The 22,776-nt window shown below is 38.9% G+C and overlaps 1 protein-coding gene across 2 annotated transcripts; it reads right to left on the bottom strand.

Moving 5' to 3' along the window:
• Positions 1 to 219: 219 nt before the first annotated feature.
• tp53bp2b (tumor protein p53 binding protein, 2b) lies at positions 220 to 21,665 on the bottom strand. Of its 2 annotated transcripts, none has more exons than XM_043223077.1 (18): positions 21,163 to 21,665; positions 12,457 to 12,604; positions 12,058 to 12,171; positions 9,446 to 9,522; positions 8,752 to 8,853; positions 8,201 to 8,378; positions 7,470 to 7,654; positions 6,799 to 6,963; positions 6,515 to 6,692; positions 6,300 to 6,428; positions 5,815 to 5,894; positions 5,328 to 5,721; positions 3,441 to 4,201; positions 2,191 to 2,328; positions 1,948 to 2,081; positions 1,696 to 1,862; positions 923 to 1,122; positions 220 to 837 (listed from the first exon to the last, which is right to left on the bottom strand). In XM_043223077.1, exons 1-18 carry the CDS (start codon positions 21,169 to 21,171, stop codon positions 796 to 798), a joined length of 3,201 nt encoding a protein of 1,066 aa, XP_043079012.1. In that variant the 5' UTR covers positions 21,172 to 21,665; the 3' UTR covers positions 220 to 795. The 2 variants fall into 2 exon arrangements, with proteins under 2 accessions (XP_043079012.1, XP_043079013.1); XM_043223078.1 differs by having other exon boundaries at positions 6,515 to 6,689.
• Positions 21,666 to 22,776: the final 1,111 nt, after the last annotated feature.

Genomic DNA, 22,776 nt, shown 5'->3' with positions numbered 1-22,776 from the left:
GTATATCTGCAGAAATGTGAAGCTTGTAATTTTATGGTGTATAATATTTGTACGTACTGTGCATGGATTACCTGATTTGGTCTTTTGTCTATATTTTTAAAACTCTGTATTTTAATATTTCACTTAATGCTTTGCCGCATAGACTTCCATAGTAAATATGTATTACCAGAGACATTCTTTTTAAATCAGAAACCAAATGGGAAAAGACAAAAAGAGTGATTTAAGAGTTTTGACAAGTTTTATTATGATAAATGAAAGCTAACTTTGCGCAATAAATTGTTAATTGTTCACAGAACACACTGTTGTAGCGTAGCAGCAAGCACCATAAGAATAGGTTTTACGTAACATGGCGTTATGAATAAAATAAAAAAGAAAAAAATATTATATAAAACTCTTATTTTCCTTCAAAAGATGAATGCTTTTTTTTTCGTTTCGCGATTTGCGAAACAAATCAGCATTTGTGAAAACGGACACTTTGTTCAAAAAGATGAAAAATGACATCACTACATCTGACATCCTTCATTTGAGCCGTAATACTATTCTTAAATTCTTCATTCCTCTTTCACTTAACTTTACATGCTTAAACCTTCTGAAATGTTCATCCAAGTCTACTTCTTCTACCAAAGCTTTTAACCTTAAAAACATGTATAACATACCAACATGAAACTATTCTTAATCTTTTCACCATGTAAATGGGATGAGTTCATCTTCAAAATGTAATTTTGCTTTGCAGAATTAAGCAACTGTTGAAATGGTAGACAAAACTCCAGGCACATCAGCGCTGATTTGGAGAGTTTACGCAAGGCTCCTCTGTCTGGGCTTGATTCTGGGGTAAAGCTATAGAAGAAAAAACAAATATGAGTCATCTGTGGTATGTCATGTCATCAGAAGTATGTAATTTCCCCAAAATGCACTTCCTCACCCCGAGGAGGTTGCGAGGTATGTAGCCCTCATTGTCGGCACATCTCGCCCACCACCACTCCGTTTCTTCACTGTCCTCTCTTCGTAGGACGGTCAGACAGTCTCCTTCCTTAAAGGACAATTCGTCCAGGCTCTCAACGTCATAGTCCCACAGGGCGTAAACAACGCCCCTGTTCATGATGCCCATCTTCTCCTGAACACCTGTGAAAAAAAAAAAATTATTGCGTTAAAGTACTGCGTGAGCTACGAGAAGTTCCTTAAGAGGCAGAACTATTTCTGATTTCGCCATTTTTTCGTGCTGTTTTCGCTGCAAAAGCTAGGAACGTACTGAGTTCTAGAAAATCTGTTTGTTCTAATTGAGCTCCTACTTCAGAGTAGGGTCTAAAACAGTTTTATAGGGATTACCATTGACGTCATTGTACGGTAATTGGCTAAACGCATACGAAACACCTGCTACCCGGCATTTTTAAAAAGCCATATGAAAATATTTTCTCCACGAACATGGAAAACACTGATTTATGTTTACAAAACGTAACAATGTTATCATAGGAGATTCAGTCAGATTTTTGTGCTCATTTAATTGCGTAAATTGTGCATTTAAATTTCATCTCCATTATCGCACGTTAAAAACAAGTCCAATCACATCATCCAACATTTAGTGGCAACAGTTTAGTGGCATTTGTTAAACGACTTTGACGTTGAAGGCAACCAAAAAAACAGGGTAGTTCCTGAACTTTTGCAGTGTGAACGTTGCCTATAATGGAGGTCTCTCACCATAGAGAAACTGTGAACATTGTGCGTAACCTTCTTCCATCTCCTCACACTTGTCAGCCGCCGTCTGCATATCGCTGTAGGTTGTGGCGTATACGGCAGCTCCAGATTCCACCAGGAATTTACATACTTGCACGTTATTACAGGAAGCAGCGCAGTGCAGGGGAGTCCTAACAGAGAGAAAGACATTTCATTTCATTGTATATATAAAAAAAAAAACAGAATACCAGGGCTAAATAAATGTTTTTGGCTCACCATCCATCACTGTCTGCTGCGTTCACGTTTACTCCAAACTGCACCAGGAACTTTACGATTTCCGTGTGTCCAGCGCACACAGCATTGTGCAGAGCGGTAATGCCCTCATCATTGGGTAAACTGGGGTCTTCCACCTGGATATGATGAAGAGACTTATACTTAAAATCCCAACTAGCTATACGTCTAGTTTTTATATTACTTACTAGTGTACAAATATGTAACTGATCTTGGCCTATTTCTCACCTCATATATGATCCTCTGGACGAGGTCGTACTCGCCCTCTAAAGAGGAGTCCAACAGAAGGGCCAGAGGGTTAAAGCGGACACGCATCCCGTGGTTGATGCGCTCCGAGCCTGTTTTACGCAGGTTTGTTCTTTTGCCCTGTGAAAAACAGGATTGACGAATAGATATAGTTATATGCTAGAAGGAAATTCTGTATATAATTTCTGCGTATCTTGTGGTAAAGTTCTTGTGGTACAGATACGAGGTGTTAGCCTGACATGAACCACTCTTTCATTCCGCATATTAAAAGCCCATTGAGGGTCACTGGTTGCCACTTCTGCTCCATTTAAATGTTTAATGAGATCTGTGCGGAGTGCTCAGAATCTTAGTGTGGCTAGTTGCTAAGCAACAGCCCAGAATGGATGGTTTGATCGGAATCTCTACTGACCTGACTTGTCTTCACCCTCTTTCTCTGTCTCTCCCGCTTCTCTCTCTGTGGCCATGCTTATGAAAATTTCCTTTCTGTTACCTCTAAATGGCTATGCAGTTTTCTAAAAAGACAAGAAACCTGTCTCAAATGTCCCCTCATTCCTTGGTGTCTTATTCTGAGTCTAAACTTTAGATACTTAATGCCATGTAGCTTGTAGAGTGAATGATAAATAGGACACCTTATGGTCTCATGGACTTTCAAGGCCAAAAGACCATAGGGTTTCCCAATTCTCAATTTAGCTTTGGTGTCCCTGTGTATCGGTTTCCACATCAGATACACCATTTTGACTCCCTGCACACCTGACACACCTTCTATGACTCCCTGCATAATATTGTCAGGCTCCTTAGTGCATAGAGTTTGACTTTAATAAACTGCTCATAGTTGAGTCAGTATCTGACTAAGCTTAAATGCTTGCACACCTTAGCACAGCAAAAAAAGACTTGAAGTTTCAAACCATCCATCAAGTACAATGCTGCTGGGACACTCTTCCCATCAGTGCACATTTTAAATGTCTACATTATCTGACTCACCATTTGCAGTTGTCTCTGGGTCTCTACTATCAAACTGATGAGTTGAATCAAGTGTGTTTGATTAGAAAGACAGCAAAAATGCTAGAGATTGCAAAGTTACTATAAAGCTGACTACTATAAGGTCAACTGGAATGCTCTTTTGGCAACTTTTTTTAAAAGCGATTGACTTTGGGTCACCACAATTTGATGTCAATGTGTGAATGTCCCTTTACAGATGATGTTTCATCTTTTGGGAATGTTGTTGTACCTACCGGTGGTAGCATGACCTGTCCTGTGACCTCTGGAGCCTTCATATTGACACTGTCCTCGCCTGTTCCCTCCTGCTCTGTCATGCTGGGATATGGAGGTGGAGGGTAAGGTGGGTACTCCTCAACATATGGTTCTGGAGCAGCTGGGCCATAGACTTCCTGTTCTTCCTTCAGCGGTGGTTCCTTCAGTACAATGCTGGGAATGCTGCTGTCCTCCAGGATAGGCGATCGAGGTGGAAGTGGTGGAGGTGTCAGATCCTCCTCCTCTTTCTCACACTCAGGTATCGTAGTATCACGGTGTCCCTCATGGGGTCTAGTGTTCTCGTCAGCTACTGGCCTGCATCCATCTTCACCTTCTGCCTGAAAGAAGGCAGCTGGGGTTATAGTGGTCTCCATGGCTGCCAACGTTGTCTTCTGGTAGAGGAGCTTCTGGATGTTGGGTCCACCAGGCCCCTCAGATTCTGTTATAGAACCACGCTTTTTAAGAGGTCTGGGAGCATGGTGCAGTCTCTTCCTCAGTGCCTCCAAATCAGCATCGCTCTGTAGCCGATGAGAATTTGAGAGGAATGGAAGAAGTTTTGTTGGGCTGAGGGGCCGGGGAGCACGTTCAACCTCCTGCCCCTCAACAGAGGAGGATGCAGTGGCCATATTGTTTCCCTGGTCCACTTGGTCACCATCTAGACCTCCAGTTTTCTCAAGATGACTGCTGTCCTGGATAAGAGACTGCTGGCCCCCACTGGATGGGATGACTGGTTTACCATATACTGTAAGAAGCAAGGATTGAGGATCAGGTACCTCATAAAAACATCTATCAAGTTAACCAAGTTGAGTGTCAATTGGTATTTATATTACACAACCACTAAATAACATATATATTACTAAGCTAAAATGTATCCAAGGATTAATTACATTTGACTTTTTCAAAGTGCCAGAGCAATTTGCTTATGTGTTCCGACTTTTAAAGATATGCAAAGCAAAGATAATAAACAAAATGACTATGAAGTTATATAACAAAAGAATGAGCCTTTCCTTATCTCTTTGTGGTAAGTGAGCATCACTACGAACCCTACACACTCATATATTCAACTTATATTCTCATTTGTACAATTTTAGTACACATTATGAATACGCATATGGCACTGGCACTTTATCTTGAAATATTACTTTGAAAATAAATCTGCTGATTGAATAAAGCAGTTCATTTTAATGGCAAATAAAGCCAAACATGTACTATCTCACCATCTGGTGCTTGCAAAAAAAAGTGAATAAATAAACACTAGCAGAGCAATGTAGTGTCCACTTGCTACAGGATCATTTAAGGACACAAAATACTAGCTGGAATTCTCCCAAAATCCAGGTGAAATCTGGTCAATAACAAGTCAGACAGACTTTCTGTTGTAATAATTAAGCAGCTTGATTTAAATGCTGCATCCAACTCGGAGGCTGTAATAAATCCGCTGTTCTTAATTTGTTTCTGCCCTGAAGAACTTTCAGCTGAACTAAAACAAGCTTTTGAACTTCAAATTGTTCAGACACATGTTTGGATTAAGACTAAGAAATAAACATGCTTATTTTAATCCCCCAAATCCTGTTATTAGACTTTCAGTAAGTTGCACAAGTATTTACAAAGAAATGGTACATTGTCTTGCACTTCTGTGTTGCAACAGCTTTTAAAACTAAAAAAAACCATTAATGAATGTTGGTAGAATTTTTTTGGGTGAACCATTTTTTTAATACTAGATAAAATGAGTCAGTGTCTTTATTACAGGTGGTTCTGTGTGCTATTGTTGATTTAACATTACATTTTACACAATATATAGATATTTATCAAATTCTGTCACAAGATACTTTTAAATTTGTTTGTGTGTCTAGTAGAGTGGAGGTACTCACATCGAGGCTGTGAACGGGTCAGGGTACTTTGCCCTTGATAACCCTTCCCAAGGGTGCTTTGTTGGGTATACATGGAGTAGATGGATCTCGCTGCCACCGTCTGGGGTTTGTGAAGGGTAGTGGGGGTGGAGTTCTCTTTCCCTGTTAAAGTATCCGTCGTGAAAGGACGTACTGTCGCGGCAGGTAAGGTGTCCGGTTTAGGGGGCAGAGGTAGGGGTAATGTGTTGTTATGAGATGGAAGGGGCACTGGGGGTTTCTGAGTGGCAGGTCTAGCTTTGCCAGGGAATGTGCCCGTGCTGTAAGGAGGTTTACTGAAGGTGGACTGGCCTGGTAGAGCAGGTTTGGGCTTGCTTGGAACAGGAGGAGGAACCTTCCCAAAGCTTCTACCTGCAGACTATGATTAAAGAGTCATTAGTGTTTCTTAATATCTATGAATTAACATTGACTTATTGCCAGTTTTCAGATATGGTTAAAATCAGTGCAGTACCTGGGTGTCCCTCAAGAGGTCCTCACTACTCTGGTTCTTGCGTAAGGGCAATGGCGGAGGTTTCAAATCTGCTTCAAAATCTGAAACAGTTTAATCATAGATTCATCATCATGTTCAAACACTATAATGCTTTAGTGAAAACCGATTGGATTAAGACATGGCAGAGGTGTCCAATCTTCCTACACATATTTCATGCCTGAACCAGCTAATTAAGATCTTCAGGAACATCTGATAATTACAGACAGGTGTGTTGGAGCAGGGTTGGAACTGAGCTCTGCAGTTATGCAGATAGATATCCAGAAATGGGTCTTATCCCAGTTTAATAGAGACACATTTTCAAGTACGCCAATTGTGGCTGACTCCTAAAGAGTGTAAACACTGTGGCTCTATCAAAACATTGCTTTGTTTGTTTAAGCAGTCTGACATGTCAACTTCTAATTGCTTCAGTCCGAATGCGGTTCTTTAAAGATTGGAGAGAGGCGTACCTTTCTCCTGGGATCCATGGCTGGTCATGCGAGGAAGGGTGGAGGAGTGGCCATGGGTGTTGCTGTTAGTTTCTGTGTTGGAAAACAAATCTGACACCTTGGAGATCTTACTTGTCAAGAAACCAATACCTGTCACATGGAAACAGAATTAGGAGAAGATGAATCAAGGTTTACTGGTGCAATTTGTGGTAAATTCTAAACATATATACACGTACCTGTGGTCGGTTTAGGGAGAGGTTTGGGAAGGGTGGCAGTGCCATCAGGATAAGCAGGCTTCACTAGAATCTCCTGTCTGGGAGGAACTGGAGGAGCTGGGGTGGTCTGGATGTACGGCCCAACAGCGGCAACCCTGGAAGGACCCATGGGCTGAGAGCTCTGTCCTTCAGAGGGCTGCTGGAAGTGGAAGAGACAAAGAATAAGAGAAAGAATTTCCTGTGCGTCACAAACTAAATTTGTGTCTAAAAAGCACAAGAAATGTAAACGTTATAAAGCTGCTCACAGGCAAGTTCTCTTTCTGCTGGAGAGCCGCTTTTTTCTTCCAGAGCCTCTCTCTCAGTTCAGCCACTCTTTTGTCCATGGCGGCCATTTCTACGTTCCTCTTGTTTAGATTCTCTCTCTGCTGCTGGAGTTTGGCACTTTGCTCCTGGTTCAATTTATTCCTCAGCTACAGAAAAGAGAAAAAGTCAGAACAAAAGAGGAACTGTTGAATTTTATGTGCGGGAATACAGCTTTTTAATGCTTCACTATTTCTCCACATTTAATAAACAGAGTGTATTCCTGTTATATCTTTTCTCAAATAAAGGGCACTTGGTTTACATTTTTCTTTTAGAAATGAAAGATAATTCAATCCTACTTTATATTAGGTGCCCTTAACTACAATGTACTTACGTTTAAATGAATAATTTGATAGTTACTGTATACATATTTTTACTTTGCACTTACGTTTTGAAAAAAACCTGCATATAATTGCATCTGTAATTAATATGTAATATATTAATATGTAAGTACCACCTAATATAAAGTGGGACCAGATATTCTTATATTTTATGTGTGTCCATTTATTATATGTGTATGATTTGACGTGATTTTATTTCATTGGGACTGTCCTGGTAAAATAAATGTCATAAATAAATAAATGTGTCTGATGAAGGCCATCATGAAAAAAGCTACCTGGAGCTCTTTGTACAGCCTTTCTAGTTCTCCACTTGAGCTTGGTCCAGCTTCATGTGGGACATCCATTTTGCCGCCACGCAGCATGTCCAGTTGTCGACTCAACTCCTCTACCCTGCTGACGGCCACCACCAGCTCCCGCTGCTTCTGCTGGAACAGACCGTTCATCTGCTCGATCTCCTCCACTACAGAGAGAGAGAGAGAGAGAGAGAGAGAGAAAAATGAGGTATATCACTCACTTGTTAATTAACTTCTCATTCCCATAAGCAAGATCGTTTGTTGTTGTCTCTGTTGATTAATTTAGCCGCTAATGGCATTTTTATATAACAGAAACAGCAGTGTGAACTTTTCCATTAGTGGGCAAATGATCCAAAACAAATTACTTCATAAATGAAACTGGAGAAAGTCCTAAAACACTTGTATTTCTTGTATTCCTCATGTTCCATTAGGATTAGTTTAAAATGTCCTACCGTAAATACATTAAAACCTAATTTTTTATTCGAAATATGGATTGTTTAGAAGATTGTTTCATTAGGACAACTTCATACAATTTTTTTTTTAAATGTTAAAGCATTATTCAAAACACTTCCCCAAATCTAGCAAGCAAATGGGCCAAAGCACCATTTTGTGCCACTAGTAGAGCAGAAATGGCAAACTTCACCTCAAAGAAGGTCATTGTTACAGCCTTTTCGGCGTACATAACCTACTTTCATGAGTTTACAGGTCCTGACCTAGTTTACTATTGCTGATGCGTTTCTGTTCCACTTGTCCTTTTAGAGCTCGAACCCTGCGCAGTTTGGCCTCCTGGTTCTCCGCGTTCTCCCGCAGCAGTCGCAGTTTCTCCTGCTCGGACTCCTGTTGATGCTGCTGCCGCTGGTCCTGCAGCTTCAGGAAGCGCAGTCGCTGTTCCTGCAAGGAGGCGTCAGGTCTCAATCTCAGCAAAACTCATTTTCAGACATCATTACGTTTCAGAACTATGTGCCTGCGGTTTTCATTCACGCTGATAATGGACAAAATGGTAATGTTTTTTACATGGAGATGACTTTACGGAGTTGTTTATTCGAATAACCTTAACGAAAAATTTGGTGCGCTAGCAGTAACACCATTTAATGGATGACTTCAAACCCGGTATTTGAAGGACATGTTGATTTCAGTTAACAAACAGGAAATGGACATTCTGCTGAATATCTCTTTTTGTGCTCAGTGAAAGATAGAGATTTAATTTGAATTTATGTAAAGAAATAATTGAACAGTACATTATGTCAGTGGAGCAGTAGGCTACCTTTGTGGCCAGGAGTTGTTGTTGTGCGTTGATTTGTTGTTGTTGCCGTGATGCCATTTCTTGCAATTCACTGAGAGTGATATCCATATGAGGAGCTGCCATCTAAAAAAAAAAAAAAAAATATATATATATATATATATATATATATATATATATATATATATATATATATATATATATATATATATATATACACATTTAACAGAAATGCTCAAATTCTGGACTGAAATAGCAACAGTGAATCACCAATAATAACTTAAAATAAATCAATTACAAAGGGTACTTGAAGTTGTGTGAGGTTTTATATAAACCTCATACAAATCAATAAACCATATACATAAATAATATAAAGCCAAATAAAAATGTAATACAATTATAAAGTAGAGTTATAAATAGCATCATACTATAATTTACATAAAAATCTAAACACATTTCAAGTGCTGTGCATTAAACAATGATTTTCATTCTTAAAGTCTCCTCAGTTTTTAATCATGTTCAGTCATAACAATTTATTTCAATTATTAAATGATAAAAGAATGCTTTGCAGTGTCACAATTCATTACAGTCCATGTAAGAATACTGTCTATTAAATCTTTTTATTTGCACAGCTTACTGACAATTTCCAATTCAAGCCTAAGCAGCAGTATCCAAGGGGGCAGATCTTAACAATTCTCTGAAGGGAATTCATACTCACTCCATTTTCCATGTGTCTGTCTATTGTCCCCTTTACTGCGTTTCTTCTGGCAAGAGACTCTGGAGCCCTGTGGCCTCCTGCGGTTATAGACAGAATTAGCGGTGTTGGCTAAGCTAAACACATTATCGCTTATTTTAGGATTAGGGATTTGTATTAAACTTTGACAGCTTAGTCGAGCACATTTTGTGGTAAAAACAAATGATACCTCAAGTCATGTGTCTTTTTAAGTAGTTTATATTTAGACTCAAAGTTCGTATTTTGACTCAGCTTCGATTCAACAGTTAGTATTTAGCAAACTAGCATGTAAACATGCTAACAATGAAGGCCAGGAACATTTAGGCTGAAAAACAGTTGCTGTGCTGGGGTAAACCTCATTACATAATGACTGTTTGGCTGGGGAAAACAACTAGCGCTCAATTATCCTGCATATGACTGCCTGTGCCAGGGTCCTACTTACATAACATCAACACTGGCACCGCTAGCGCCGCTTATATGGGTTACCGGATAAACCAGTCTAAGAGTGAAACAATGACCAAATAATGTTCTTGGTCACAGTCTGACACCACAGGGGTCCTAATCAGGGCTTACTGATTACACAAGCATAGGGTTCTACCTATCCTGTGTGAAAACAAACCACAGACACAACAGATACAAGTCAAACTGCATGTAATTGACTTAATTATTCTCGACAGAGAAATAAGGAACTCTTTGTGAGGTAAAGCCAGGCGTACACGGCCGATATCACTCGCATTGTTGTGTAACAGCCGGTCTTTGTCCGGTGAAGAGGGCCAAAGTCACTTGGAGAAATCTGAAACCTCACACATGGTTTCACATGACTGAGATGTTTAAACTTCTCGAGGGAATAGGGAGGATTCACTTCAAACACGCCATGTAAACAAACTAGTAGAGATCGCAACAAAGGGGATTCATGAGTTAAAAATAACATGCAAAACAACTGATGAAAACTACTTTAAAGCTGTGTGAGATCTTATATATTACACATTTGATTTCTGATTACGAATGAATAAATAAATAATTAACCAAATAAAATTTCTGTGGTACCATAACCTGCAAAATAACAGCAAATAAAAATGATAAAAATAAACGAGTGCCATCAAACGATTCATCGTAAATCGTTTTTTGATGTATTGAATGTGTGTGTGTGTGTGTGTGTGGGCATACGTGTGCGTTCAGATGGAAAGAGAGGACTTTCTCTCTCACACACACACACACACACACACACTCGCACAAAACGAGCAGCCGTGTTTGGACTACACCTGTTCATTTCACCATCTGCCCTCTGCAATATGAGATATACATATCAGTATTATTCTAACTGTTTCTCCTAAACAGAATTATGTTTTTAAATGGATATCAGATCTTATTCCCCCGAACTTTCATTTGAGAAAAAGACCCTTGTTATCTCATACGGTCTCCTCTGGAGTTTCAAAACAGATGTCAATGATGTCTGAGATTGACTCAGATTAGCCAAAATACCAAATTATGCAATTAAATGAAGGCGCTAACTTAGTTGATACCTAAAAAACATCCCCTGTACATGCAATACAGTTTTCCATTGCGTGTACATGCTATTAGGACACAAGATAAAGATCCATTCTGATCTATTCCAAAGTCCTCTACCCTTAGGCAGTGCCCGCAAAACAAGCTGTTCTGCAGCAAATAATTCATGCCTCAACACAGCCGTAACCATGTCAAATTTACAACCCCTCTATTCACAGTCTCCCATAAAAGGAAATGACATTCACGCCTATCTACAACAACGGCATGTCCACGCTGACAGCAGACTGCCGAGGGGAAGAGGATGTAATCGAACGGGTCTGTAATTTAGCATGGAAAAAGAGCCGGTCTATAATAAAATTGCCATCGGACCACAGAGCAGAGACTAAATAATAAACAAGACCAAATATTCTTTACCTCTCTCGTATATTCTTCTGTATTTAAAATCAGGCATCTGACAAAAAGTTGAAACTAAAAGTAGGTAATCTGGGTGCCTATATTGATTCCTTTAGTTCAGAGAATTTTTACATATACGTGTTGCAATAAAATAATGGCTTCAGAAAGGTAACAGGATTGAAGGTAACAGGGTTGGAAGCTTAATTTGACAGTGAAACTATAATGTTTTCATTATTTATGGAAGAGTAATTGCATTACTTTAAAAATATATATGTATATATACTCTCAGGATTATAATCTCCCGTAGAAGCATATCCTAGTTTCAGTTCATATTCTCATTATCTCATTTCATCATCAAATCTGTAAAACTGTCAGCCCTGTTATATATACAATATCCATTATATATGCGTATATTTCTTACAATAAGAGTTTAATCCTGAAACATCTACGAATATATCCTTTTCAATTATTAGTTGTTTACTATATAAAACTACAGTAACAGGGCTGACTTTTTAAGACAGTTAAAAGTCTGAATATAACTTTAGGACTTTAAGTTGTCCTTGTAGAGCCATTTATTACATGCATCATATAATGGATGCTGTAATGATCATATATATATATATATGTTTTGCAAAATAAACCAAACAAATCCTGTGACTTCTGAAAGCACGACTATCCTATTGACTTCTCTCTCTCACCTGTATCATGGCCAGGTGCTCGGTCATGGCGCAGGAAGAATCGCACTTCTGCCCTTTGCTGACCCCAGCGCTGCAGAACTTCGATAATTCGCTCACTGTCACCAATCACACGCTCTAAAAAAAGACACAACCAATGGGAACAAGGAATGCAAATTAGGTGGCAAGGATCCATTTTAGAGCGATGCATCACTGCACTGCACCTGTCCACAGTCACATGGATGGGTGCTGAAAGATGAATTTAAGTTTGACTTTATCTTTATGTGTTTGGGTAAAACACAAAAGGAGATATTATTATAAATGTTCGTGCTGCAAAGTGTTGCTCAAATAGTGAACCGTATCAAAATGACATTTTGGAACGAACATGCTCAACAGGCAAAAAACACCGAAGTCAGCGCATACCAGATCCTCTCCACATCTCGGCCAGATAGCAGTCCACCTCCCCGGGCTCTTTACACATGTCCACCACATCTCGACACAGTGTCTCCGGCGTGATGGGAAGCTCTGTGAAGTGCTTGTCGCTATTGCTGAGGTACACCGTTAGGAACATCTGAGCCAATGAAGAAAGACACAACAGGCAGCGTTATAACAACAGACAGAAAAAAACACTTTTGTTAGTTCCTCAATTAACTTTTGATTCTCTGATTCTTAAGAAAACCATCTATGTACTTGTATTTTAAATATACCACACCAGAATTTAATTCTGTGATCTAAAGCAGTTTTAATATTTATTTTTTTATAGCTTTGGTTTAGTTTTAGTTGCATTTTATGTCGTTTTAGAGTTTGTTTAAATATTTGTCTTTTATTATATTAATTTTATTTTTCAGAATTTTAAAACAAACTTTTTTATGTAGTTTCTAAAAAAAACTGGGGCATAGTATATATATCACATGCATGTACATATTATGTTTATTTATATATATATATACAGACGTGGACAAAATTGTTGGTACCCTTTGGTCAATGAAAGAAAAAGTCACAATGGTCACAGAAATAACTGTTATCTGACAAAAGTAATAATAAATAAAAATTCTATAAATGTTAACCAATGAAAGTCAGACATTGTTTTTCAACCATGCTTCAACAGAATTATTTAAAAAAATAAACTCACGAAACAGGCATGGACAAAAATGATGGTACCCCTAGAAAACACTGAAAATAACGTGACCAAAGGGACATGTTAATTCAAGGTGTGTCCACTAATTAGCATCACAGGTGTCTACAACCTTGTAATCAGCCATTGGGCCTATATATATGGCTCCAGGTAATCACTGTGTTGTTTGGTGATATGGTGTGTACCACACTCGACATGGACCAGAGGAAGCAAAGGAAAGAGTTGTCTCAAGAGATCAGAAAGAAAATTATAGACAAGCATGTTAAAGGTAAAGGCTATAAGACCATCTCCAAGCAACTAGATGTTCCTGTGACTACAGTTGCACATATTATTCAGAAGTTTAAGATCCATGGGACTGTAGCCAACCTCCTGGACGTGGGCGCAGGAGGAAAATTGATGACAAATCTAAGAGACGGATAATCCGAATGGTAACAAAAGAGCCTAGAAAGACTTCTAAAGAGATTCAAGGTGAACTTCATGCTCAAGGAACATCAGTGTCAGATCGCACCATCCGTCGTTGTTTGAGCCAAAGTGGACTACATGGGAGACGACCAAGGAGGACACCATTGTTGAAAACGAATCATAAAAAGCAAGACTGGAATATGCCAAACTACATGTTGACAAGCCACAAAGCTTCTGGGAGAATGTCCTGTGGACAGATGAGACAAAAATCGAAGTTTTTGCCAAGGCACATCAGCTGTATGTTCACAGACGAAAAAATGAAGCATATCAAGAAAAGAACACTGTCCCTACTGTGAAACATGGAGGAGGCTCTGTTATGTTCTGGGGCTGCTTTGCGTCTGGCACAGGGTGTCTTGAATCTGTGCAAGGTACAATGAAATCTCAAGACTATCAAGGAATTCTAGAGAGAAATGTACTAGCCAGTGTCAGAAAGCTTGGTCTCAGTCGCAGGTCATGGGTCTTGCAACAGGACAATGACCCAAAACACACCGCTAAAAACACCCAAGAATGGCTAAGAGGAAAAATTGGACTATTGTAAAGTGGCCTTCTATGAGCCCTGACCTCAATCCTATTGAGCATCTTTGGAAGGAGCTGAAACATGCAGTCTGGAAAAGGCACCCTTCAAACCGGACACAACTGGAGCAGTTAGGGTATTAAGTTAGGGGTACCATCATTTTTGTCCAGGTCTGTTTCATGAGTTTATTTTTTTTTAATAATTCTGTTGAAGCATGGTTGAAAAACAATGTCTGACTTTCATTGGTTAACATTTATAGAATTTTATTTATTATTACTTTTGTCAGATTAAAGTTATTTCTGTGACCATTGTGAGTTTTTCTTTCATTGACCAAAGGGTACCAACAATTTTGTCCACGTCTGTATATATATATATATATATATATTATGGAATATAACTGATATGAACATAAATCCATACTTCTAAATACTTGTAAATATTTTCAAAATATATACTGTATGTGTGTTTTTATGTATATATGCGATTGAGAACCCTCTCAATAGGGTTTAAGTCAAAAATAAGACAAAAACCCTATGCAGCTAAAAAATTATAATTGAAAGGGTTCTTGCTTCTATACATTAAGGCAGCTTCATCACGAACGCTCTCAATCATCCATACTGTTTATAGATATGTGATGTGACTTTATGCCAGATGCCCACGTAATCTTATAATACAGCTGTGAATGTGGGAGAAAATGCCAAGATGGATGGTTGACAGCAAAAGATGCTGTATTTCTGTCTTGGCACTTTAATTGCAGCCAGCACAGATGGCTGTCACATCAAGAGGGTTCTTATCCAGAAATAAAACACAAGCAAGGGGTAATTAGTTAGAGAGCTAGGAGGTAATTGATTTGTAATTCCGAAGTGAACAGCAGTTTTGGAAGAAAAAGACAAGGTCACTGTCGATGGGAGCTACATCATTAACGTAAATTAAGGATAAAATTAAGAAGATTGTTTAATAAACAAATAACGAGAACAAACTCAACATCTTGGCTGATGAAGAGTAAGCATATTTTTGAAGGACAATTTTGCTAGTGTGTGTTTATTTTCAGACTATCGGCAGCAGAGTTATTATCACTGCTGATAGAGTGCAGAAACACTCAGCAGTTCTGTGTTACTATGCGTGTGTGTGTGTGTGTGTGTGTGTGTGTGTGTGTGTGTGTTCATGCTTTGCCAAGTGATGCTGAGGTACTACTGTCACACCAGATGGGTAGAGGCAAAACTCAGCGGCTATTCCACCTTAACCTGAGTCACGCGACAGGGCAGAAAACAGTGCTGCATAACCATTTTTGAATGCACGTATTTTATTACGTGCTTCTCTGAAATACTTGATTCTGATTGGTCAACTGCTACATCATTCAGTCAAACAGCAACAGCTACCAATTAACCAGTTTACATTACTGCTCTTTTATTCACAATCAACTGAGAGTCATAAAAGACATTTCAATGCACTAATTTTATTTTAATTTAATTTTTAACATTTCCAAGTTTTTGTCTAATATTGTCATTCCAGCTTTATGTAAAATAACAGAACTTATTATTAACATTTTTGTAGTTTTGCCTAACAGTAATGACACAAACTTTTAGCTGAACACATTTTCTCAACTGCAATTTGGCTGTTGCTGCAGACCACCACAAACAGCTTTCGTTAATAGCCCTTACCGCTGTTTTTAAGAGCTAGGTTTGTCCATACAGTTATCAGTATTTCCTGATCTGTGCGATATTGGCACCGTGACATTGGTGTGCCGTCACACACAGCTGTGCGAAATGGCTTTAAGAGGCTTTCACTCCTTCAGTGCGCACGCACACATTCAAGTCTAATCTGGCTTTGGATGTGCACATGACTGCTAAAGCACTTGTATCCATGCCCACTGTCATGCTGCAAGCATGTATGAATGAATGTTTGACAAGATTCAGTTAGGAATAACTGCGGTTAGGGCTCGTAATCCAGTAGTCTTATAAATAATGTCCAGCTGATCCAGAAAGGTCAGTAAAAATGGGGCCAGTTAAAGACTGCAGATAGCCACCACATTGGCTGCAAATGGCAACAAAGTCTTGTAATTCTAGTCTTTCATTTAGTAGAATGAAATTAAAAAGCATAATCACTGTCAACATTAAATCTTCATGTCGTTCCGAAGCCGTAAGACCTTTGTTGTTCTTCAGAACACAAATGAACATATTTTTGATCAAATCTGAGAGCTTTCCGACCCTGCATTGACTGTAACACAACTGACATATTAAAGACCCAGAAAGCTAGTAGGGACATCGTTAAAAAAGCCCGTGATTTTGTCTATATCAATAAAATCGGCAATTTAGCAACCAAACAATTCGGTTAATTAAGGAAATTGTTGCTAAGCTCTTTACAATTAAGATTTTTAAGATGTATTTTCTTATTGATGCCACAGAAGAAACATTTTAGGTTCAATCAATGTGAAGATGACTTTAATCATATGAAGAACGTTCTTTTTCGAACATGAAGAATCCTTTGTGGAATGAAAAGGTTACATAGTTTTATGTAGTTTTATGCCAATAAAGAACCTATATTTTTAAGATTGTTTATTGTAATCCATGATTCAATAAAGAACCTTTAACATCTTTTGAAACTTTCCATTGCACAGAGATAAAATGGTTCTTTCAAACAGTTCTCTGGAGAACCTTCTATGGCACTTTTGTGGAAAAACTCCATTTTGGAAGCTTTATTCTTGGGAGTGTAGACCGTAGCCCTTCTGTTTAAGTTAGATGGATGATTTTATTTCTCTCAGACCATTCTGTCTGAATCTCTTGGGCTGACCAATGATAGCCTTAATTAGATGAATGACCCTCGCTGGAAATGGAATTTCATTAATCTCCCTTTAATGTATATCTTCCTCTAATGTCCTTACGTTGTATGTCTTAAAGCGAGCTAAACGCTAACCTCACTTGTCTCTGGGTTATGGTTTATAAGATGAGCTCTTAAAAGATCTAAATTGAATTATGGATGGAGCGTATTGCCTCATGTCTACTTAGAAACCGCAGACCTCTTACGTAGTATTTTCCTTTTTGGAGATGTTAATTCTTTATTGGACACATTTGGTGGTAAATTCTTCTTGCGAGCCATTTCAATGCTAGAATGTTCAAATTAAACATTTATTTTTGCCATCGTCTTACCAAATAGCTAAATTTAAGATACAGATATGCTTTGTATTTTGGTCTCCTGTCATGTTTTTAAGTAGGGCATGTGTCTAAAAGTCTGGCTTAGTGTCCACAGTACGTTAAATCCTAGAGAGATCGCACACAGAAAAGCCCTTGTGCCGAAAGCCAGCCTGCGGCAGTGATCCCACACTTGATCCCCAGAGTAATATTTCTGAGAAATCTTAAGTGACATAATGCTGTCCTAGGGCATGGGACAGAGCTTTAGGTTCACTGTATTTTGCAACAGGACACTGTTTATGTTGCCACAGGTAACCACATGTGATGTAATGGATTTGAATAGTCAAACATACTGACATTTCCTGGAGACCTCATTTGTCTCCGAGTTTAAGAACTTAAGTTTAAGCCATTTACTCACTTTTTACAAACAAAATAAGATATTTGAAAATGTGTTTCAACTGTTCTTGTCCATATGATGAAAGTATGGACTTAAAGAACTTGTACAAGAAAGTGTATGCTGGCTGATTGAGCTGATGGTTGGTTAAGCTGACAAACACAACATATGCTGTTACCCATTCATGCCAAATTTCTCAGCATCTAGAGTTTCTTATCTCCAGAATAAGAATTTCCTGGTTTTATTTATAACGTTATATACTATTTCCACGATGAATGCATTCAGCAAGTGGCCCAGTTCATTGGGTCATTCTGAGTGGAGAAGGAAAAAGTACACCATTCCCTTGCTATTCAAAGTCGAAGGGTGTAGCCATGGGCAACTTTGCATTTCGTGCATCAAAAGAATAAACATTAAACAAAAGGTTTGATGACTAAACCATGCCTTTGTCAACAATCCATTTTCAACAGACTGCAGAGCTTTGACGCAATCATATTCAAGTTAACGCCTACAATCATTAACCCTAAAGAGTCTCAAAACTAACCGAGCCACAAAACCTCATAAACTGCATGGCGTTTTCAACATGTTTCCATTCTTATTTTTCCTGTTGTCGAATGTGGAAAACAGTAGAGGCATTGTTAAACTCAAATGGGTAACCAGTGACATTGTCTGTTCTGCAACATACGATGTACATTCGGTGCCTGTACCACATGGTTTTCATTAACCGTAAAGGTTCATTGACTTGACTACTGGAGCTTGTGCAAAGGTAGGCAGAAATCACATTCGACTGGATGAATGAAAAGCAGTCAGCCACAAAGTCGAAGAAAATCTACTATGCCTACACAAAGAGGTAATCCAACGCATGCAGAGAACATCAATTATTCAGTCTGATCACTACAAGAGCATCTGTCGATACATGCTCTGATCGGACAACACTTGAGGGCACGGTTTACTCTATAATGTGGGTTTATTTGGGCTCTCGTGATTTGTTAGGAAGTAGCTGCTTGGTGCTTCTGTAAGTCACAGGACAGAACCCGCAGATTCAGCAGGCTGTCAGCCCGCAGTGTGTGTGCGCATATACGGGCACAGAATCAGCCATATGGCCCCTGCAGTGGATTGACACAAAGCACGACTAATGTGAGGATTAGTCTTGAGTTCATACACTACACTCCTACCCACACACTGACCCACCGAAACCCTTTGGCTACCGGGAGAATAAAAAGTTGATTGAATAAAAATGCTGAAGCTTCAAAAAATATAGAGTCGACTCACTCAATGTCCTTGATGGTTTAATTTAAACTAAAGAAGAGTTGAGCCAACCGCATACGTCCTCTGTTCAGCAGTACATACCCTGCTTATTGTAGCTGGAAATAGCTTAAAGGTCAAAGTTAAAACATTCCGAGTGCCTGATTACCGGCTGGTCCTTGGGAGCCGGGTTTTCCGAACACAGGCTCCTCTGCATAGCAGCAATGTTGTGGTGTGGTGTGGAATGTGATCTTGGCAACAGTTGCCGTGGCAACCGGCCGCCGCAATTCTGGTCATTGTGTCCCGCTGAGGCCTCAGGTGGCTGAAAGGGCCCGACAACAATCAGCGATATTTATAACTCCTAATGCACAGCCTTTGAACTGAAGTGGGCAACGGAATTAAATTACTACAAGCTAATCTTATTCCACAAGTGCTCCCGGACCAAGTCATCTATTCACCTGTCAAATCAATTTAGAGTCTTGAAAATAGCTGCTATGGGTACTTACACTATGGGAATTGCATAAAATGCATGATCATATGAAGACCCCACAATACCTTTCAACAGAGGGAAGCTATGCGACCAAAATCAACTTCCTCTAGGGGAACTATAAACAATGCCTCGATATTCTGAATGCAGTTTTAGTTCGAACGGCAACAAGGACAATGCAGGTTAGTTCTGTAAAATGTCACACCGAGAGGAATATCCCTCTTCTATTTTTTTCAAACACAATTGTTGTTCCTTTGAGAATTAAGGGAGCTAGAAAGCCACAGGAAAAACAATGAACTCGGCGTCTGAGGTACGAAATGATTTATGGAACAAAGAACACAGTCGGTATTCAGGCAGTTCTCAATGCTGAAAGAACACGCTTCATCACGAAGCTCAAAAAGACAGTGGTTCTCTCAAACACAGAGCATGACCTCAAATAGCTCCTTTACTTTACTGGAGATTATCTAGGACCTAAAACTGACCCGACTCAAACTGAAATGGTGATTGATTTAAGACGAATATCGTCTTTGCATGCTAATTATACAATTCTGTTGTGTTCACCTTACACACACCAGCACTATGTAGACAACAGAAGAGAAAAAAACGCTAAATTTAGGTTTAAACCGAGGTTTGAAAATAGCGCAGTTTCCATTAAAACAATACCTAGAATTTAAAATGCCTAAAAGTTGTTGTCTGCAAAGGCCGTTCGTTTCATTATTCACGTTTTTGCAAATCCGTAAAAAGGGAAGAATATCTCATTTGGGTTTGTAAAAAGGGATTATAATTTACATGAATGCAGAAAAACTATAAATCCATGGATACTACTGATGCTTCATCCAGATTGAAAGCGGACATCCGGTGACAAAGCCGGTGGAGATTAAGGACTTGCTTGAAAACGGACCTTTAGTTCAACGGGTTCTACCCAGAACTGGATGTTTATTAGGAACTTACTACAATGAAAATGTCAAAAATATAAATAGCCCTTCAGTGGTCATCAATGTGGAAAGAGGTGACACGGTCATATGTTTTTACTTGGACGGTGTGTGACTCACCAACACCGCGAGTGACTCACTCGTATGATTAGTGACAGCAAGGAGATAGCAGGTGCTTATCGCACACTAAAGACTATATATATGCATTAATCTCAAATGCTATATTAACCTCAAACATCCCTAACATTTCTATGCTTTCTATGAAGCAAACGACATCTTGTGTAGGGTCTGGCGGGCACATTATATAGTGACATTATTGAATATTTGGTCATGTTCTGTGTATAATGTGATATTTCATTTTGTTTTCCCCGACACCTCATTCAACCCAAGCAACTGCAGAATGATTTTGTCAACATAAAACCGTTCTTGCATTTCACCCTTTCTTACATCACTTGACCGATTCCAACCCCCGTGCTGAGGTTATTAAACGTCTCCAAGGGTTCATTTACTGGAATAAATTAAAGATGCGCAATGTTCTGGATCCGTGTTTGTTATCAACAAAGCAGGATATTAAATCTAAACAAGAAAACGGGTAACTCAACCACTACCTCCCATTTATTTCGCAGAATCCCCTTTTTCACCACAACACTGCTTCCTGGAAATACATCTAATCCACTTGATACAATCAAAGATGCTTAGATGAACACACGATGTGACATTTTACCAATGCATTTGTCGAGTACATCAATAACAAAGAATAACTGGTGATGCTTAGAGGTGAAAATTAATATATAGCAGCGTATTGTAGCCTTCACTTAATCTCGACTGAACTTACCGGCATCATATTGAAAAAGACCTCCAGATATTCGGTATTCCTTATAATGAAGAATATAAAGACCTTTCCCTGGTCTCCCAAGAATTGTTGCTTATTTTTGTTTTATGCAGGCAAAAATCCTCTTCTTTTACGTATCATTATTTTAGATCAGTCTCCTCTGATGTTGCGCGACAACTTCGCAGCGTTGATTTATTATAGAAACCTGTTGCGGAATGAACCCGAGATGAACTCGGTAAATACAGCAGAAGTTTCTCATACGAATCGTTCAGACGTGGGGAACCGCAGACCACCGATCGCACCGAACCATTTGTGTACGCAGAGATTCGCCACCGCGATACAACATAAGCGAAATAAAGATATAACGGTCGTCCGCGAACGTATCAGCTAGTATCCGCTAAGCCGATTGCACGTCCACGTTATATCCGTGCGGGGCGAGGTTTTTCCGCTGGATCAACAAACGCAACCCAACCCAAGATGACGCCGCGCGAGATCCCGAATATCCCCGGCGCGTGCGTGACAAACTCCGCCTCGCGCCACCCGCGCGCTTCCCGCCCACTTCATCATCTTTATCTCCGAGGAGACGCTCGCGTTCGGCTGAGAACCGGCTTGAAGATTTTATGCGGCTTTGTCTTATTTAACGCGTCTCTCACAAGCTTTTAAAACGAAGTCGAGGGATGTGAAGGACCTGTCAGAAATATTGAACGCGATAAATGGAAGACTTTGTGTCGTTCAGTTCAGTGCATTGTGCGATTGTGCAAACTGTTACTAATAAAAACGTAGAAAATGCTATCGAAACGTTAATAAATACCCATAATAGATTAGAAATTTGCAATAGTATAATTAGCAATGCTATAATGTCTCATATGAAAATTAGCCTAAAATTGTAGGGGTAGATTGAATGCAGCAGAGACGCTTTCTGCTATTTTTTCATCACCCCCAAAAAACTACTGAATTTAAATGATAAATTGATAATAGCCCATTGATGATACAAAATTAGTTTGTATTTTCCATAAACATGGAGTGCATTTTTGTCTCAACTATATATAGTGTGCAGACACCCTTTCTTAATGTTCTAAGGCTAACCATAGCAAATAATAAATAATAAAATAATAAATGACGAAATTGCTGTTTTAAAATGTATTTATTTATTTGCTTTAATTCAGATTCAGTTTAAATATTTAACACTAGAAAATATATGAAAATGTAAACATAACAGTAAAAATACCTGTGTATTCTATAACCCTACTACAAAACCAACGCATCAACTCTATATGATTTATAAGCTTGTTTCATTATGGGGACCTAAAAATATTCCCATAAAGTGGAATTTACTGGTATTTAATTTTTGGGGCATTTGGTCTCTGTAATGTAGGTGTGTGTTTGTGTACCAGTTCACAAACATACACAGCCTCTGAATGTGTTTTATTTTTTTTTACTGTATACAGTACATAGCAACCTAAAGTGCGTCTCAGTTGTACCCACTTTACCACCTCCTATATTCCTAAAATGCTACGCAATCCTTTTAATGTTCACGTTAGAAATATGTCCATTAATAACAGACAGTTCAAATACCACAAGTTGCATTATTTAATAGAATTTGCATAGCATGTGTTT

Source organism: Puntigrus tetrazona, chromosome 22, assembly GCF_018831695.1.
Source record: "Puntigrus tetrazona isolate hp1 chromosome 22, ASM1883169v1, whole genome shotgun sequence".
Classification (NCBI taxonomy): domain Eukaryota; kingdom Metazoa; phylum Chordata; class Actinopteri; order Cypriniformes; family Cyprinidae; genus Puntigrus; species Puntigrus tetrazona.
Note: the sequence above shows the minus strand (reverse complement) of the source record. Positions and strands in the feature narration are given on the sequence as shown.

Bases quoted from the DNA above. Each gene is read 5' to 3' on its own strand.
- tp53bp2b (XM_043223077.1), bottom strand. The intron at 6,964-7,469 runs GTAGCTTTTTTC...TCTTTTCTGTAG, and splicing joins GGCTGTACAAAGAGCTCCAG to CTGAGGAATAAATTGAACCA. The intron at 6,693-6,798 runs GTGAGCAGCTTT...TTCCACTTCCAG, and splicing joins AGCAGAAAGAGAACTTGCCT to CAGCCCTCTGAAGGACAGAG.